The following is a 21229-nucleotide window of genomic DNA, read 5'->3' as shown; positions in this document are numbered from 1 at the left end:
ATTGTGTGCTTGAATTTGGGGTCACTTTGTGTTTCAAGAAGAGTTCAAAATACCATATTATACAGAGGCTTCTATAAATAAACCATCCTGTGAATTATTTTTAATATCTCAGATCACGTTAAATATTTCCTCTTCCACTCAAGCTAGAGAACACTGACATAGTGACTTATTCAAACAGTGCCTGGTTTTAACTAAGGTGAGTGACTAAAACTTGTGGGATATGAGCAACAAGATAAACATGTTATAATCTGTTCTTTAGACAGCATCATTTGTGATATCACACTATGGACCTGGCCTCTTACTTTATCAGTATATTAGTATTTCATTACTGCAAGTTAAAAGTGGGTCTTTTCTTCAGGACCAATCATGTCAACATTTTATAAACTTGAGAAATACTGAATGGCAGAGAAGCTCCTGAAGAATTGCTCAACATCCCTAATCATCAGGGAAATGCAAATCAAAACAGCCCTGAGTTTCCACCTCACACCAGTCAGAATGGCTAACATCAGAAACTCAGATAATAGCAGATGCTGGCGTGTATGTGGAGAAAGAAGAACACTCCTCCACTGTTGGTGGGTTTGTAAGCTGGTAAGAACACTCTGGAAATCAGTCTGGCAGTTCCTCAGAAAATTGGACACAGTACTACCAGAAGACCCAGATATTCTACTCCTGGGCATATACCTCAAAGATGCTTCAACATATAATAAAACATATGCTCCACCATGTTAATAGCAGCCTTAAAATATAGCCAGAAGCTGGAAAGAATCCAGATGCCCTTCAACAGAGGAATGGATACAGAAATTGTGGTAGTTTACACAATGGAGTACTACTCAGCTATTAGAAACAATGACTTTACAAAATTTATAGGCAAATGGATGGAACTTGAAGCTATCATCCTGAGTGAGGTAACCCAGTGACAAAAGAACACACATGATATGCAGTCACTGATAATTGGAAAGCCCTCAATATCCTAGAAAGAATTCACAGACTTTAGGAAGCTCAAAAAAAGGAAGGCCAAAATGTTCAAGCCTTAGTCCTTGAAAGGGAGAACAAAACATGGGAGGAGGTACAGGATCAAGTGGAAGATCGGGGATTGAAGAAGGGCTTTTTCAGGTGCTGCCTGACCTGGGGATCTACCCCATGTGCAGCTACCAGGCCCAAGCACTGTAGCTGATGCTGGGAGGTGCTTGCTGGCAGGAACCAGATAGGGGTGCCTTCTCAGGGGATCTGCAAGAATTATGCAGCTGAACATGCTTGAAGCTAACCATCACATTGAGTGATGAGGGTGCTGGGGTGGGGTGGGGGAAGAAAAAGCTGAAGGAGGTTGTGGCCTCATGGGAAGAACAACACTACAACCAAATCCTCTACAGCTCCAATGGACTAAATCACTAACCATCAAGCATGCATTGAGAGTTCCCAATGCTCCAGCTGCATAAGTAGCAGAGAATAGCAGTGTCTGGCATCAATGTGAGAAGAGACCTTTGATCCAGTGAGGGCGCCTTTTTTCAGTGTAGGGGAATGCAAAGGCATTGAGGTGGAAAGGGCTATTGGGAGCTAGTGCACCTTCATGAAGACAAGTAGAGAAAGAGAGGGGGTGGGAATAGGGTGGGCAAAGGGGATAACATTTCAAATGTAAATACAGAGAGTAACTAATAAAAAAGGGAAAAAAACAGTCACAAGATGATGTATTCTCTTGATGGTCATAGATTTTACTAATGCAAATGATCCAACAAATGAAATAATAGTTTTAAAAAATTAAAGATGATTAAGGAGGAAAATGCCAAGCAAGAAAATATTTGCTCTTATAAAAGCAAGAGACGTTCAGAAAGGTTTAAAACATGCAAAAAGCTAAAGCTGAATATCACTGTCAGATTTTCTAAGAATTGTTAAAATTTTATTGGAAACCTCTTCCTTAGCATTTCGTCCCACTAAAAAATCAAGATGGCTAAAATCAGGAATAGTCTTATGGTACATGAGGTTGGAGATTCTCGGTACCAAATTTGCAACATCTTCTTGGTCAGACAAAAAATCGTTTAAACCAGTAAACATGACAATTGGAACCTTCATGTCTTCCACATTATATACTGGAGGAGTAGTCTGATGAAAGAGAGCAATGCATTAACAAAAAAAATTAACAAAAATTCAACAAAACATTAACAAAAATAGCAAACTCCTTATGGCTTATTTTCATCTGTGACAGGATAATTGAAATGAGGCACTAATTATGTCCATAAAAATCATGGACCTAGGCCTTTGCCAAGTAAAATTAATTTTATTTATATATATTTGCGTACCTTAGTTTTGACACAGCTACTATATAATCTATGCTGCTTTCTTGCCAGAATCCTCCAGCCTCAGTATCTTCGATCCTGAGGTTACTGCTATGTGCCACCTCACCCTATTATAGTGCTCTGTCCTCCAAGCTCGAAATCATACAAGTTCCAATGTCTCTGAACCTGGATCTCAACATTTGAAATGATCATATCAATAAATGTCTGACAAATATCACAATTTTATGAGTTTCAAATGATGTGCTAGATAGGACATTGTCACAAATCATCACAGAAAAGATAATGCTATTCGTTTTGATTCCTCCCAAAGTTCTGTGCAGTACCCCTTCCTAAGAAAAATGAAATGTCCCAAAGTCTTATTTAAAATCAAAGTTTAGATTCCTTAGACTATGTACTTTTTGTTAAGGTCAGATCTTTAAATCTGAAAGAAGGGACTTACCTGATTGTAGTGTTGCATATTCAGAGCTGGACTTCCCCAATCGTAAGCCTGAGGTTCACCACTTCTAATTGCCTGAAATACAGAGAAAACATATTATTTCATAGAAAGCCTTAGATTACCATAGAGCCAGCATTCATTGAATTTTATTGCCTCTTTTTACAGTAATGACACATTGACCCAGATATATCCAGCATCTTTTTTATCTTCATGATATGTACTGCCTGATCAATGGCTACTAAATTAAAGTCCTAAAGTATTACACGCTTTTTAAGTCTAAAAAGGAACTTGAAAGTATTTTTACTTTTATAACACCTCAAACAAAATATATTTTACAATCATTTTAATAATATTTAAACTGTGTCAATTAATATGTATTAGACAGCAAGAAAAGTCAATAAGAAGCTGAGAAATTTTTATGAATGATAAAAGCTTAGTTATTTATGCAAAGTGATTTATCATTTTATGCTGTAGTATGTAACAAATCTAAGCTCATAATTTTTTAAATTATCAAATGTGTTTACTATAAGAATCTAAATTAATGCCTGTAAGAAGAAGAAAATGTAAATTCTAATTAGTGCTAATAAAATTTACTTTACTACTCTATAATTCAAATGAATGTAAAATTTACTTCAGAATAATTTGGTTCTGTTTGGATTAATATTTTTGTAATAAAATCTGTACCCTCACATACAATTTTATTTGCATGATTGTTCTTTAATTTTACACAATACAAGAATTTTCAAAAAAACATTAAGATAGCGTTAAGTTGAATATTATTTGTATCTAAAAATAGAAAATCTTAATAAAGTATAGTGATCAGAAGTAAATAACAGAAACCAATATTAAGGGAATTGTAGAATTTAAAATAGAATTTTGTCAACAAAGCAATGCAAAGCAGCATATCTTAAAACATGAAATATTTTCATTTATAGATAGTGGGATAATAGAATAAAATTTTCATACCATGAAGACACATGATATACAATGTATAGAATTAATTGACATATCTTTGAACAGAATGAAAACAACAACAATAACAACAACAAAACCCTAAGACGACTTGCTCCCTGTTTACCAGTTCACCCCTTGTCAAATGACATCTGGTTCTATCCACAGTGTTTTGGCTGACTCATAGGAGAATAATAGGTATAAAAGTTATCACAGTTTTCTCAGACCTCAAGGGTACCTACAATTTTTATCTTGCATCAGTTCTGTGAAATTATTTGCTAAAGTTGATGCTAATCAGATACATAATGTAAACACATAGCTTTGCTGATTGGAATAGAAAGGCATATTTTTAAGGATTAAAATGCCATTCCACTATTTTTTATACATTTTTTAAACAAAGGTTCTATGTACCAATAAGTTACCTGTAATCTATCACTCAGGATGGAATACCCTGACCGCAAAACCAACTAGAGAAAGATTTTTCTGAAATTTACAGAGGAAGAAAGTCTCAAAAGCAGAAGGAAAGAGACATATTTGTACCTGTCCATAATGCATAAGAATTTGAACTGATGTTCCTGCTAGGCTGTGTGTTATGTATACATCAACACGGCTCTAGGATAAAATAAGATACAACATACATTTGTCAGTATTTAATTTCCTTTGACAAAAAAACACATCTTCCAAAAGAGTGAGGCTGTATTACTTCCATATAAAAAGAACAGTGCTTCTGACAAAGGACCCACATTCAATCCTGGGCACTCGTATGGAGACTCACAGCCAGCTATAGCTCCAGTTCATGAGTATTCAATGACTCCTACGTGTATCAGAATGTGAAAGAATATCCATACAGGTAAAACACTCATGCACACAAAGTAAAAAGATAAAAGCCAAATGTCTTCAATCAGTTTATAATGAAAGTCTTGATTTTGACTGCAGTAAGGAATCTAAATATTCTTCTCACAATAAGGAAAGTTTTCATTTTTAATATTTTGAAACACAAATACAACTGCATCACTTTTTACTTTCTCTGCCCTCCAAACCCTACCACCCTTGCTTTCTCTAAAAATTTGTGAACAATGAAGTGATTTTAATTTTTGTTACATATGCCTAATTCTATAAATACAACCTTCTCAAGGCATATAATGCTACTTGCATGTCTATGATTTCAAAGCACACCACCGAGTTTTGTAAAGTAGAAATAATTTGGTGTGAGCTTCTCATGAGTGTTGACTCTAAATTTTTTTTTAACAATAAGCATATATTTTGTATATTTTGATTTTAAGTTGTTCAAAGGATGTGATTTTCTGTGAGAGTACAAAGTTTAATAAAGTTTAGATAATAACAAAAAGTAAGCCAGTTCATTTACTTTTCATGTCTTAAAGAATTTCTTTTTGTTAATTATTTGTATCTTATGTGATAGTTTAATTCTTAGTTCTGGAACAAAAGTGGTGAACTGGGTGATCAGTTACTTGATGAATGACAGCAGATGCATTACTGAACTGAGTAGAAGAAAAGATGAAACTCATCCATAAATGACATCTAACTATTCACTCATAATTGGTAAACAACAGATCTTCTCTGTTTTTATGTTAAGAACTTGAAATTGTATTCAAAGCACACCTTGATTGTCATATGTATCAAACTAAATGAATTAAAATTAATTTAGCAGGTACAGTTACTATCTTTGCAGCGCGTGTGCACACACACACACACACACACACGTGCACACACACACCCCTATGATGAATTTGAAAGAAAACAATACTTACCATATTTAACTGCCCTTTAGAATATCCATTCAGTGATCCCAGTAGAGTGGCACAGCCAGCACTGACCAACTTAATATTGCATACAGCTTTAGACAGCTTATTGAACACTACAGTAGGTAAGAATTCTTTTTCACCAAAAAGGAGCTAAAATTGACAAATGCGAAGAGCACCCCTTAGTGTGAGAAAGTGATTTGTCTGATAGAAAAACATGTGCATAGGAAGTGAGACATAAAATCTACTGTGTGTCACCAAAGGCTGCATTGGCTTAGTTCATGAATTATGACACTCAGTACATGGTTTGATAAGATAAAGTGTGGTAGACTTATTTTTAATCAGTTTAAATTGAATGAAAAAATTTGTGGATCATGAGAATTGTGTGGTGACAGCAATCTTTCTGTTTCTTTATTGGAGAGGGCTTATTCAGGATTAATGCCTGGTAGATTTGTTGAACTAAATACTGTATAGAATTGGCCATATTTTGAAGTATGCTTAACATAAAATGAACATTAGTCCACACAGAACTTGCAAATGAGTGAACCAGAAAAACACTGAAAACTTCTGTCAGTACTGTATACAGATTAAGTGAATGTATAACATTTACACAAGAGATTAATATTCATTCTCAGAAGAGGGTCCTGTAATGCTACACCATAGATGAACCAACAGTATTTCCACTAACTGAGATAGCCAAGAGAAAACCCCAAAGCACATGACTCCATCTAGAGGAAATGGCTAAGATCAACAACTTTAATACACACACAGGTGATTAGAGATGCTGAGGAAAGGAAACAATGACAGCTTCATATACAGATGCTATTGGATAGTGTTAATTGAAACCACACACAAAATACATATAAGAGTTCTCAAATACTGCATACTGTTAGACTATGAGAGAGTGTAACATAAAAAAATATGACCCTAACTAGCTGAGTGTTACATTGCACATGTTATCCAAAAATAATGCCTAGCTTTTTAATCTTTTTAAACAAACGAGATTTGGAAAAGTCCAAGGCAGCTAAGGTTTCCATCCATGGAGGAGAAAGTGAAATTCAAAGGTCTATAGAGAAACTAATCTGATTTTCAGCTTACTATTTACTGCACATCTATTTGAGAAAATGAACTCAAGGCCAGGCAATGAAATTGGAAGACTCAGGAGTGCTGAAGGTTTGAGATAAGACCGTGCACAAGCAGCATAGTAATTAATGTTTTAGTAATGATTAGACTGCAACTAGTCTACAGAGCAAAATTAGACTTTTTGTAATTTGTATATTCTGATATTCTGTATTTATTAGTAGAATGATATGGGGATACTTTGTGGTAATAAAGCCAGTGACACAAATAAAATAGGGTCATTAATTTTAGAGAAACTGTATATTTACTAGTTTAAAAATGAATAATCTAAGTAGTTCTGTCTCTGTTTGAAGACAGTGATAGAAAAACGTGAAAGTGAAATCTAGGCAATATAAACTACATTAGGAAACATTGCAAAAGATTATCTGATACAAAGTGATCATCCCTAAAATTTTTGTATGTACATATAAGCAACACTGAATGGACTTAATAGGTATGTATATGTGTGTGTAATGGTGATACTTAAAGAGATAGTCATGAATTTGCAAGGGAGGGGCACAGAGGAGCTGGAAGGGTATAGGAAGGGATGAGAATGATATTGATATAGCACTAACATATAAAAATCCCCCCAAATTAATTAATACAAATCAGATAAAATATTTAAAAATACAGATAAAAGAAAAGCACATCCATGCTACAGAAAATGTACAAGACAAAACACAGGCTGCCTAACTTGAGGTGAGAATCGCTGTAGCCATTGAGGGAGGCTGTGTGGGTCAGTGAGCATTAGACTGTACTGTTAGATCTCTTCTTTAGCAATCTTATTTTGAAAAGTGTAAGTATACCACCAATTTGAGTTCATCACAAACCTTGAAAACCTTTGGAGAGAAGTAAGCTGGAAAGCGCCCAGTACCTTTGACATGTTTAACAGTATGAACTGGAGCTATTAAAATTCCGAGTTTAATCTTTTCAGCCAGTTCTTGATTTGTTGCAAATGCCCCCAAAGCTGAAAGAAAGAGTATATATGTGTAGATATGTTTCTGCATAGTTACTTTTTTTCACAGAGATTATGTTTGCTGTTTGCCAGACATTTAAACTTCTTGAAGATTTCCTTCAATATACCCATAAGGGTGCTAAGATGTTAAACTCTTCAAGTTCCATCCAATTTGCTTCTCATCCCATCACTTTCTGTGGATGATACATTTATGATTTACCATTAAGAGTATCTTAAAAAAAAAAAAAAACAGTCTGGAAGAGGAAAAAATATTCTGCTCTTTAAGAGATCTCTCTAATAACTTCTGTAATAATGTTACTTTGGCATTTTCTTTTCTGGACCACTGTACCTAATTTTCTTATGTTTTGTCTTCTGGCCAATGTGTATCTTGTTTATAATTTTTAAAGCCTTATAGACAGCCTATGTGTTTTTGATCGCTGGGTCACATATTTGAGTAGTCAGATAGACCATATTTAAGGATCAGCTCAGCACTTTTATTTATTTATTTATTTATTTTCAAAGTAAAGTAGTCTTTATTAAATCGTTTTTCAGTCTTCCTGCTTTACCAACTTTTGTTTAAATTTTCTGCCAATTGGTCTACAGTTTCAGATACCCCATCAAGCTTTCCTGTCACAGGCTCAGGGGCCCCATCCGATAAGGATCTTTCTCTCACCTCAGAAGCTCAGGCAGTTGGCTTCAATGCATCTGAATGCCGTGTGCTTTGTGACACCAGAGTCTGGGCTCCTTCTCAGCTCCTCTTGGTAACCTTTATTTGATACTTCTGACTGGAAAGTCCCTTAAGAACTCTGCCTTCTCTTTTCTTTTATATCACCTCCTAGCCATGGAGCACTTTTAAAAATTGAAATCTTTCCTGACTGTTGGAAAAGTCACCTACCCAAAATTTTACATATAGATTTTTAATGATCTTTCACCATTTATACCTTAACATGTCCTCTCTGCAGCACCTCCAGCCCACTCGTGTAGGTGCACACCTATATACAAGTCTAACTACAATCTATCTACAATCATTCTGTCTGTCTACCAATCATCTACCTATCATGGCATAAATTGGATAAATGGATGCATTACTTAGAAATATTTTCCCTGTCAGTCAAACATTTGGAACTATCTATCTTTGGCCACACTTATTCTTTGAAAATATAAACTTCGTACAAAACCAAACAATATGAATCAAAGCTGTGTGAGAGCTGATGAAGACAGTGGGAACAGATTTATAAAGCATTTTCTAAGAAAATTGGATACTTCAATTTTCAACATGTACAATGCCATTTGAGAAAGAACATGCACAAGCACACACACACACACACACACAATGTTATTTGTCTCAGAAGTTCTAGGTATAGAGAACCCTAGGAGTACCTCACATATGTTAAATATGTAATGGATTAGAGATTATGATTCCAACATTTGACATTTTAAATCAGGCCACAGTTATCATCATCTGTCAGAGCTTCTCTGTGTTTAACAAAGAGCTGTGAATTCTATGTAGATCTTTTTGTTCTTCAGGATAAAGTTTCAGCATTGTTCTTTATTCTCATACCTGTAAGGGTTCCTTGAGAATGGCCAATATAGTAAATCTGCTTTTGTCCTGTTTTCTCCAGAATGAAATTAATGGTGGCTGGAAGGTCATATTTTATCATTTCATCAAAACTGCAAGAAAACAGAATGAAAAAACGTGATTTAGTTACTAACCAATAAATAATTCATGTATTTAGTTGACCAGTGTGAAGGGACACATGGTTCACAAAGTAATGAAAATTATCAATTACTACCCACATGTTCACTATGTTACCACCTTATGATCACCATTTTTCCAAGAGTATTAGCTGATGGGTCCTCTTATCTTTGCTGACTGGGACTAGAGCACTCTCAGTAAAGCTGTTAGCATCTTAGGAAGCTAGAGTTTGTATGACCAAATGAAGGAGTCACAAAGCCCTTAGGATAACCTTTGTTCTGTAAGGATGAAACAGAATGGCCCAGGGCTTGTCTAATATGTATAAAACTCTGAGGTCAATCCACCAAAAAATACACAAACACATGCAGATGCACACACACACACACACACACACACACACACACACACACACACACACACAGAAAGAAAGAAAATTAATGAGATATTCTACCACTCTGTGACACAAAGTAATCATATGTACAACTAACCTCTCTCTTTTCACATGCCTGTCAGTCTTTAAAAAAATATTAACAGTATCAGCTGAGGAGGCAATTTATTGGAAAACAATTGAGGAGTGAGTTTGATCTACAGGACCCACCTTTTAAAGAAAAGCCAGGTATGTTCTTGCTTACCTGAAATCCCAACAATGCAGGGGCAAAAATCAGTAGCACTCAGCCTATCCTACTTAGATATTTTCAAGTCAGGCAGACAAATTGTGTCTAAGGAATGACATTTAAATTTGTGTTCTGATCCTCACATGAATACATATATATAAATACACATATTTCATACACACAAGAATGTATGCACACATACACACAAACCAGAATAGACACTTAGAAAGCAATTGAGAATGGTTGTATGCAAATGTCTATGTTTTCCAAATTGTTTAAAACATATCAGATTTACTCCAGTGAAACGATTTACTCACCTACGGGCATAGGTGAGTCCTGTGATAAAACTCACTGAGCATAGGCACTTGTTACCTAGCCAGTTGTACTGAATTTAATGCCAAGACCAACACGGATAAAGGATATAGCCAACTTGCATAAGTTGCTTTCTGGCATCCAAACATATACTGAAGCATTTACACACACACACACACACACACACACACACACACACACACACAAACACACATACACAATTTTCAAAAATAACTGGATTGATTAGAAAACTAGTATTTCAAGAAGAGAAGATAGTCTATAATGAGAATTTCATTATAATTGTTAAATGTAGTGATCATAATACAAAGGCCCAACCTATATCACTCAAATCAATCTTCTAAAATCACTCTAAGTGAAATGTGATCAATACTGTTTTACAAACTTATTTAACCATTAAGATATTTGATATTTTTTAAGGCAAAAGTAGAAATCACATGGAATTTTTTCCTACCTAAAAGCCCAGAACTTTTTAGAATCTGGGTTTAGTGTCACATGTTTCTTTGCCCAGGTACTTCCTCTGCTGTTTCCTATCCACACATCATATCCAGCATCTGCTAGGATGAAGGCCAGGCTGTTGTTGGGAGGATTGGAAACCCATATAGCACCAGTTGCAAACAAGCCATGCTGACAAAATGCTACCATCTTTGGGGCTGCAAAAATAATCATGAAAATGATTTGCAATATTAGCATCTATTACAATGTTGAAACAATTTCATATACTCACAGTGAAATCAAAAGATTTTGAAACTGTCACATATGGATGTGCTAAGACTTCCTTTCACTTACGTTATGTCACTTAATGTTAACCAATATGGAACTGCACAATCAGAGTCATTCATAAAGAATTTCTGCCTCTCTCTATCTCCCCCACCTCAACCATCAATTTCCTAAGTATATCGCTTTCTCTTTTAGATTTCCTAGTCTGTAGTTATTTAAAAGAAATGGTTCATACCTTATAAAATCCAAAGGCAAATGTATAAAAATACTAATGAATTAACATCCAAAGATTAATGTGCAGTTTCTTTTAAAATTCACTGTAAACTAAGAACATGCAGGGCTCCCAGGTTGATATTAGGAATGAACCAGGTCTCGTGTATTAACATCTGGAGCATAAACTATGAATGCTCACAACAGGAAACTAAGGGATCTCCCAGATGCAGTGTGCTTGAAAATTATTTAGGGGCTCATTGCCCTCTGTAGAAACCCATCCTTGTTCTCATAGTGACCAATGAAACCTAGGTTCTATAAGCCCCAGCTTCACTCATGGGAGTCAGCGAGTTCCAAATGATCATTTGAAATAACTGAATTTGGAGGTAACTCTTTAGTAAGTCATTGCTTAGCATGTCATCACCTTCAGTATTGATCTCACTCACATCTTACCCGAGTTATCAGTATTATTCTTCCCATGAGGAATTCGGTTAATTGGAAGAATGTAACCATCATCAGTCACAACCTCATATTCTTCACTTGGATATTCCCAGTAGAGAATAATCTCACTCTGCAAGAGAAAACACACAATAATGATTTTCATGAATCTTTTTATACTTACTCAGTTCTCATGATTCTTAAGATAGGATCATTTCTTCTTGGTATTAAGTCATCATTCTGATAACTGTTCAGATCGTAAGAGATGCAACAATTTAGAAAAAAAGAAATAAACGAATAGAGATAAAGCTAATGCATTTAATTTTATTAATGATAGGAATAGCCTGGAAAATTGGAAATAGATCTACCTGAAGACTCTGCCATACCACTCTTAAGCATATACCTAAAAGATGCCCCACCACGCGACAGGGGCATATGCTTCATAATTTCTGTAGCAGCCTTATCTATGATAGCCAGAAGCTGGAAACAACCCAGATGTCTCACAATGGAAGAATGCATCCAGAAAATGTGGTTTGTTTGCACAGTGAAATATTACTCAGCCATTAAGAACAAGGATATCCTGAGCTTTGCAGGCAAATGAAAAGGAACTAGAAAGTATCATCCTGAGGAATGCAATTTAGACCCCAAAGGACATGCATGGTATGTACTCACTAATAAGTGAATATTCAGTGCTCAGGTGTAAGGGAATGCCAGGGTGGGGAGGCAGGAATAAGTAAGTAGGTGGTTAGGGGAGCACCCTCATAGCAGGGGTATGGGGGATAGGATAGGGGGTTTCCAGAGGGGAAACCAGGAACAAAAGGATAACATTTGAAATGCAAATAAAAAATTCAATAAAATTAAAGAACTAAGTGAATATTAGACAAAAAAAGGACAGAATACCCAGGACACAACCCACAGGACTCAAGAAGGTTAACAAGCTGAAGGATCCAAGTGAGGGTCCTCCATCCCTGGGTGGGAGAGGAAACAGGGAGGAGAAGGAGGGACATGATTAGGTACTGGGGGGGGGCACGACTGAAAGCCTGAGAGCCAGCTAAAACAGTGGAAACAGGCAACCTCAGGAGCTTGGGGAACCCTCTAGAATGTACCAGAGACCTGGGAGGTGAGAGTCCTTCAGGACCCAAAGGGAGGGACCTTGGATGAAGTGCTCTACAGTGGGGAGAGGGAACTTGTAGAGCCCACCCCCAGTGGAGAGACAGGGCATGAAGTGGAGGGATGGGGTTACCGTCTCACAGTCCTATATGAAGGAACTGCATGAGAGAAAGGAGGTCCAGTGACAGGTTAAGTTGGGATCCAGCTCAAGGGGAAGCCCAGGGCTCTGACACTGTTACTGGTGCTGTGGTGTGCTTGCCAACGGGAGCCTAGCATGGCTGCCCTCTGAAAGGCACAACAAGCCTCTGAACGAGCTAGATGCAGATACTTACACCCAACCAGTGGACTGGATGGAAGCTGGGAACTCCTGTGGTTGATTCGGGGAAAAGCTGGAAGATGCTGAAGAGGAGGGCAACCCCATGGCAAGACCAGCAGTATCAACTGACCTAGCCCCCCGAGATCTTGCCAGAAATGAGGCACCAACAAGACAGCATACACCAGCTGTGATGAGGTCTTCTACACACATACAGCAGAGGATTGCTTGGGTTTGCCTCAGTGAGAGAAGATACACTGACTCGTCAGAGACTTGAGGTTCCAGGGATTGGGGAGATCTGGTGGGGTGGGGTGGTGTAGGGCGGGGCATTAGGGTGGAGTTAGGGATTGGGATATCATCTTGGAGATGGGGCAGGGTGTGAAGGAGGTATGGGATGTGAGTGATGGGGGGGCATATTGGGAAGGGAATGATGTCAGAACTGTTAAAAATAATTAAAGAATAATAGGAAATATTAAAAAATAGCTTACAATATTCATGTGAGACTCTGGATTCTTGTTTGGTCCAAATAAACAAAATATTTTGCCAAATACATGGATTAGGCACATTGTTCTCAGCAGCCACCACATTTTAAACCTGCAGAGTAACAGTTATTTTCATGATGGAGATTAAGACATGGTACCATCTCAGCTTATTGAATATATATTGTGTCAATATGTAACCTTTCAAAACTGAAAATTTTTATATATATAACAAGAAACTTAGCGGAACTCAAAAACTTTAAAATGAATACTCACAGCAGTAAACTATGGGACAAAGATCAGCTTAGATATAATTAAAATTGACAATACTTTTATAAAAGTTTTCTGTATGTCCCTTAGCTGTTTTTGAAAAAAATAATTCTAATTTGCTGATAAATCCTCACTGATGGCTATTTGAGATTTGTATATTTGAGAGTATACAATTTATAGGTTAATGATTTAAAGTAGTTACTTAATTCAAAACCCTTCCCATTATTGGCATCAAAGTGAGGATAGGAAGAAAGGTTAAAAAAATGTTGAGATGGGTAAAAAGCCAGGTGAATGGATTTCCACATGCAGAAGATGTGCATCCCAAGGAATTTTGTCTAGTTACCATATCTTTCCTTGCCTTCTTTTATTACCCTGTGTAGCACATGTATTCTACCATTTCTTTGAATTTCTAAAATATGTGCTTTAAAAAAAGTAATCATGAACCATAACCATAAACATCTCTTTTCCTTCCATCCCCTATAAGCATTAATTTAAAGTACTATGTGAGCCAACAGTTTTAATAATCACAAATTTGTCAATTTAGGTGGACCTAACAGACAGTGTCTCTTTTCCTGTTCCAAGCACAGGATATGACTTCTTTTCTCTTTCATTTTACTTTATTTTATTGTTCAATTCTTATAATATCAGGATACCAAGTAATGGGAGAGAAAGAGAGAGAGAGAGAGAGAGAGAGAGAGAGAGAGAGAGAGAGAGAGAGAGAGAGAAGTATTAGTTAAATAATAGTAATAAATATTAAACTTCATGATGTGCCCACTGTCTAAATACCATCTAAATAATGTCTAAATATCATCTTGCTGTTTTAATATTGAACCTAAAGCAATACAATTTGTAATCTTAGAGTATTATACTCACCATTACCAAATATAATTATTTTGATTTCTTGTAGTCCGAATAAAATTTAATTCTGTTTTTCACCCTGCTCAGTATAAATATATCAGAGAATGTATCCTTTGGCTGACCTTTCCTTAAAATGGACAGTGCCTACTTTAACTATGAACTTCAATCCTTGTTAAATCAGACGTCAACTGTTGCAAAGCTGTCAGGATTGATATGGTTTCTCAGTTCTGGGCTCATCGCCTGCCAATATCCTCCTTCTCCACATCCCCATTCTTATTGTGAATACTGAAGCTTTCTTTAGATTTTAAGCTGGACAACAACTCACAGCAGGCTGTATTTTTCTCAAAACAGAATTTTAATTGTATTTTCTGACTGAATAATTTGAGTGCTGCTCTATACAGAATTACAAAATGAGTCAAGATAAAGATTGTGACTGTAAACAATGCCAGTTTAAAGACATTTTATCCTATGACTGACTTAAGAGCAACAGATGTATAAATTTGGGAGATGATATCTTCAGAGCATAAAAATGGCAAAGCCTGGGTAATAAGGATGTTTTAAAACCACCATGGATACATAAAAGTTTCAAAAGGACAAAACAACCCACTATCACCAGAAGATTGAGAAAACACCTGCAAGCAAGGACTCCCATTACATGAGAGCAAACTGGAATAATATCATGGGAACATAAATTTCATTGTCCAACAAAATTAACATAAAAATTTGTTTCTTCAGAAATTTCTATCCCTGTGCTCCCAGAAAAAACGATGGTCATATTGATAACAGAAAATGCATATGTGACTGCTTGAATGTGACCTGTATCCCAGGTTCTATTGCTGGGAGGTTGGTGTTTGGCGTTACAGTGCAGACACAGTGGAAACTGTTGGAAATGGAACCTTGTCAGAATTACTAGGTCAGGAGTGCCTCACCATTAAATAGATCAATACTGTATCTCAGAAGTAGGTCTGGTATGGGTGAAAGTGGTGTTTCCAAAGGAAGTTTGTTACAAAATTAAGCAAAAAGCACATCTGGCTTGTCTCCATCACTTGATTCCTAGATGTCTATGTGACCCCTCCTCCATGCACTTCTTACTGTGATATGTTGCCTAGCATTTTACACCCCCCTCCAGAAATGAACACCCACCATGTTTGAAAATCTATGGAAGATTGAGCCATATGAACCCCCCTTTTTACAGTGAATCCACTGGGTGGTATTTTCTTTCAGATTCAGAAATTGGGCAAAACCATTGTTCACATCTATTCTAAGTAAATATTCTTACAGCAAACATCTTGGGCCCAATTACAGCCACTCATAACCCATGTGGTAACAATTAATGGTTTATACATTTTTATATAAAAATTTAAGTAAAATGTACTGTGTCACAAGATAGTTCTATTATTAACTTTTCTATGTGATACATTAAAGCTGTATCTATAGTAGCAGCTCTGCAAGTTCAGTTCACAGAATACCTTTAGGTGCATTCTCTCTTGATTTTTAATGTCTGCAATTAATCACTTGCTCATAGCCAATGGCTTTGAAATTTCTGTTTTGAGCAAACTATGTCTACCTGACTGTACAACCAGAATATAGATTCTCAGTCTTCTCCAATGTTGCTGTTTAGTCTAATTAAAATTTGTTACAATGTGATGCATTCCAACTCATTTGTGAAGTGTTTTTTTTTTTGGTATTTTATTCTATAACATATAGTTTTATATGGTTATATTTTCTATATTTTTACTACTTACCAGTTATTTAGGAAAAGCACCTGACAGAAAGGGACAACAATGCTTGCAGAATAGAAGCTCAAAAGTAGAGTGGTGAATAAAAGTATGAATAGATATTCAATCACAGTAGAAACATACTATTCCTTTTTTTAATTTCTTCAGGAGACTATGGGTAAGATACTGGCCTAATCTCTTAATTCATTGTAGGAATTAATTCTGAGAGATGTCACAAGGAGTCTAATTTTCAGAGTTCTGATATATCTTAAGATAAACACAGTTCTGTGGTATACATGGTATCAATAACTTCTCAGATTAAAAAGGAATTATTTGACAATTGATCCTACTTCTGCTTCTATAACTATCGTCCCTGTCTTTGGTCTATTCTCTTTACACATATATTGGTAAGAACCTGGTCAGATAATGACTTAATCTCGAAGACTATTTATCTGGCTTGTAAAAATGCTTCTCTCTCCTTATTTCCAAAACTTTGAGTTAATACTGAACACATTCCATCTCACGTTACAAAGAAACTGAGAGTATCTGATTATTATAATATTAATATTTCATGCTTAATTTAAAGTATTTCAGCAAACAATTGAGTTCAATAAAACTTAAAATGCAGTTGGTTGGGGAGCCATGGTCACGAACACTCATTCCTGCAAATAGGATGTGAAAAATCTAAGACCCAAATTTTATTGGGCCATAGAGATCATAATGTTTATTGTTAAAATTAACCTTTCTGAAGAGTGTTTTCTAATAGTTAAATTTTTCCAATAGAATTTGACCATGTCTATATGATTGTGCCCAGTTCTTATATACAGACTTGTCTATGTTTTCATATGTATGCCTAACTTCACCAAATAGTTCTATATACATATGTCATATTGATAGTCAATATTTATTAGGACAAGAATGGCATAAAAATATTATAGTAAGCCATGCCAAAATTCTTTCTCATTTTTCCATATTCTGGTTTATAAAAGAAATGTTTGAAGAAAGACAAAAAAAGCCATAAATTCATTCATAAAATGATACAATCTGTCTTCCTTGGTAGAAAATCTAGTACTCTAGCTTGTTATCATGAAGATACATCGGTCATCATATGCAAAATATTTTAAGATACTCTGGCCTCGAATATCTGTAGCTGCTCATGGATACTACACATATCAAAAGCACTTTACAGAAGGGAAAATGTCATATTTTGTGCAGTTTGGACTTCTAGATTTTCAGAATACAGAAACTAGAATTTTGGTTAAAGAAAGACTTAATATTTAAATAATATTAACCATCTTGTCTAATTCACAAAGTAATAATTCTCATTCCCTACCATAAATTATCTGACGGACTTTGTTCTGTTTCTTTCTAAGATACCTTGTTCAAACCACAAAGATGAACATAACGCTTGATCACAGAGGCTGTCATTTGTTTCCCAAGTGAGTCAAAAATGTCTCATCCTACCTTTTAGGTTTGTCAAAAAGCAACTTTCCTACTTCAAATAATTTGCCAGGATTGTAGTGAGGGAACTAACTCCCTGCTGCATCATCAGAGAACATGTCTGCAAAAGCTCAGACTAAACACAGCTGTCAGCGAACTGCTCAGTGGGTGGTGGTGGGAAATACTGAACAAGAGTCATGCAGATGGGCGATTTTCAATTCAATGAAAAATGATCATCAATTAAATGTTAATATTTGGGTCTGGAGAGATGGCTCTGCAGTTAAGAATTCTTTGAAAGAACCTGAGTTTGGTTCTCATCATTTTCATGATGGATTCCAAACACCCATGTTTCAGATCTGCGATACCAAATCCTTCTAGAATTCATGAGCACCACAAATCTACGTGACACACATTCAAAGATATAGGCAAAATATTGAGACATGTGTTTTAATTAATATTTTACACTTGTTTAAAATAATAAGGTATGTTGTTCTCATATGCTATGTGTAGTTATTCATTAATGTTTATGTAGACAAAGTTATTTCATATTTCATAATCCAGCATATTCTAAGACATTTTAAGAGGATAAAAATAATATTCATTTTAAGCCAGGAAAATATAGAAAATAATAATTCACATGCTCAAAAACTAAAGGTATTTTGTGATGAACAGACAATAAGAGGTACTAAAGGTAATGAGAAAATAGAGAGAGAGCAAATTTCAACTAAATGGACTGAAAACAAAAAATTAATAAAGTACACATAAAAGGAATTTAAGATTCTTGCCACACCTTCATCTCTATTTATCTAATTACACATTATATGCATTTATTTTATTTCATTTTACCCAATATGTCACTTAAACACTGTTTGTTATTTATCCTATATTATTTTCTATATAATTATGTTTAAAAGGAACATGCTTTTCCTGTAGCACATCTCAACTTGACCTTGTCATGCTTTGATGACTTAGTCACCACCACAGATTAGTTTCTATCAAAAACAACAAAGTTTGAATTTTCAAAAGTGAGGGGAGGATGTGGTAATTGAGATTCTCTGATTCTGTTTTTGCTCTGAAGAACAGGAGATAGAGTGAGACACGTGTATTTAGGTCACGTGTGTGTGTGTAGAGGAAGAGACATTAGATTAAATAACCATGGTACATTTCCAAATCCCATAGTAAATATTGATTGTTGGTTCATGTGGTACATTATAATTTTCATAACTTTGGCATTGATGCAACTGGTGCTCTTTTAACATCAGTTGAATTTTTTTCCCACCAGTCTGAGCACAGTATTACATTTCTCCAGTTGTTGAATTTCTCATTTCACATTGCTTATGCCAATTTGAAATGACTAATGTCTACAACTTTCTCAAATATGCATCCTAAAAATTTAATTGTATATGTCAATGTTAAAATTTTAGTATTATTAAAATTGCTAACCAATTCAAAACATGCTTGTCTAATCTACAGAATGGCTTTTCAGTTGGCTATCTTCGAATGTCTTGTTGAAAGCAACGCTAATTCCTGCCTTACACTGTAATTACCTTGCTTTTTTCCATGTTCACCTCAATCCCCCATAAGGAACCTGAATGTCCCTAAAGGTAAGTTTATGACAATTATAAAAAAAAAAGTTATGTCCGCAAGATAGTTGCCAATACTATTTCTGAAACACGTTGTTAATTATTCTGTTTATTATTAAAATAAAATATTTTAAATCATAAAAATACGGTTCTATTTTCCTACACTCTGGACAGAATATATTCAAAATACTAAATTTTAAATGTGAATAGTCATATATTTTTGAAATGGTAAAATACTTAAGTGTTTTTCATAAAGTGAAAATATTTTCACTATCACGACTGAAGGGATCCCTGTCAAATTTGTAAATGCTAATCTACTTGAAATTTTTTGAAGTTATTTTTACTTATTTTTAAGATACACATTTTAATGATATTAAGTACAGCCATTATTTCAACATAATACAACTAACTATATCACCTAAAACTATGTCTTTGTTATCAAAATTGTCATTTAAGGGAAATAGTAAGGTTTACATGTTGAAATAGAGGTGTTAAATTCAATAAACTATTAAACAGATAACTGGAATATCATTCAACTGTATGCAATTGTTTTTAGTCTCAGAAATCTTTCATATGTCCATGAAGAAGACATGGGTGTAAAGTGTCATCCTCAAACATTGCTCTGTTCCCAATTTTGATGATGGTGAAAAAGTCAGGAGAGGAGCATTCACAGAATTCTAATAAAAGGGTTTATCTTAAGGTTTCATTGAGAAATTACTTAGGATAATTTTCTTTTCTGTTTGAGTTATACATGTTCAGCGAGCTCTGTAAAATACGTGGGAATCACAGCCATGAATATAGGTAAAAAAAATCCCCCGACAATGGCATAGCCCAGATTGCCCCTACATAAGGAAAGACACCTCTGCAGGTAAAGAAATCCATGGTGGGCAAATACACAAAGCCTAAGAAGAAACTTATTTGGGATATTGGAGGCAAAACTCTAAAAAAGTAAAAGAAAAAAAAAGAGGTGAGTGGTAAATGGATATCACAAGTCAAATGTGAAGGAAAACGTGCTGACTCATTACTTATACCATTGAGCTCAATGCCATTCCCTCTATAAAGACAATCATGTTACCCTCACAATATCCATGGCCTAGTGGACTTGGCGATATGTCTCTCTGGTGACATAACTACCTCATTTAATTGTGGGTTTGGGGAAAATCAAATTTCTAAATAGAATGTGAACCCTGTTACTAACAGGCAGTAACGTATTTATTGAATATTAATAAAACTAAATTACTTTTAGAGTCTCCCTGAAGGGATATCTCAGGGACATCACTTAATTATGTAATGTATATCTTCCACCATGTCACCTCCTTAGGGATTCGATGACATCACTTAATTATGTAATGCAAATTCTCTACCATGTCACCTTCTCACAAGCTCCATTTCATTGCTGTGCACAAAATATCTTTTTTTTTCTTTCTGACTTTACTTTTAAATAACTCTTATTTATTTGCATTCCAAACATTGCTTCTTTTCTGGTGCCCCTCCCTCTTCAATAATTCCCCCACTCCTTTGCCTTTGAGGAGGTACTCCCCCACCCCCCCACTCTTACCACACCCTTTTTCTGGGACATCAAGTCTTTATATAATTGGATCCATCCTCTCCCACTGAGACAAGGCAGTCCTCTGCTACATATTGCCAGGGTCCATGGACCATGCAGTATATTCACTTTAGGTGGTGGCTTAGTCACTGGAAACACCCAGGGATCCAGGTTAGTTGACTCTTGGCTGTCCTATGGTGTTGCCATACCCTTCAGCTCCTTCAGCTCTTCTCCTAACTCATCCATAGAGATCCCTGATCTCAATACAATGCTTGACTGTAATTCTCAACTCCATATGGAAGAGCAAAAAACCCAGGATAGTGAAAACAATTCTCAGCAATAAATGAATTTCTGGGGGAATCACTATTCCTGTCCTTAAGCTCTTCCATGAC

General features: G+C 35.5%; 1 protein-coding gene across 1 annotated transcript; it reads right to left on the bottom strand.

Annotated features, from left to right (window-relative positions):
• Window positions 1-1848: 1848 nt before the first annotated feature.
• LOC308417505 (tear acid lipase-like protein) lies at window positions 1849-13530 on the bottom strand (the record flags this gene model as incomplete). The annotated part of the gene is made up of 9 exons (XM_080912899.1): window positions 1849-2097; window positions 2731-2802; window positions 4219-4290; window positions 5448-5591; window positions 7388-7524; window positions 9074-9183; window positions 10607-10805; window positions 11536-11653; window positions 13432-13530. The coding sequence occupies 9 exons, from the start codon at window positions 13528-13530 to the stop codon at window positions 1849-1851; spliced, it is 1200 nt and encodes a 399-aa protein (XP_080769025.1).
• Window positions 13531-21229: the final 7699 nt, after the last annotated feature.

Source organism: Micromys minutus (genome assembly GCF_963924665.1).
Source record: "Micromys minutus genome assembly, chromosome: 2".
Lineage (NCBI taxonomy): Eukaryota > Metazoa > Chordata > Mammalia > Rodentia > Muridae > Micromys > Micromys minutus.
This window is presented reverse-complemented; position numbering and strand designations above follow the sequence as displayed.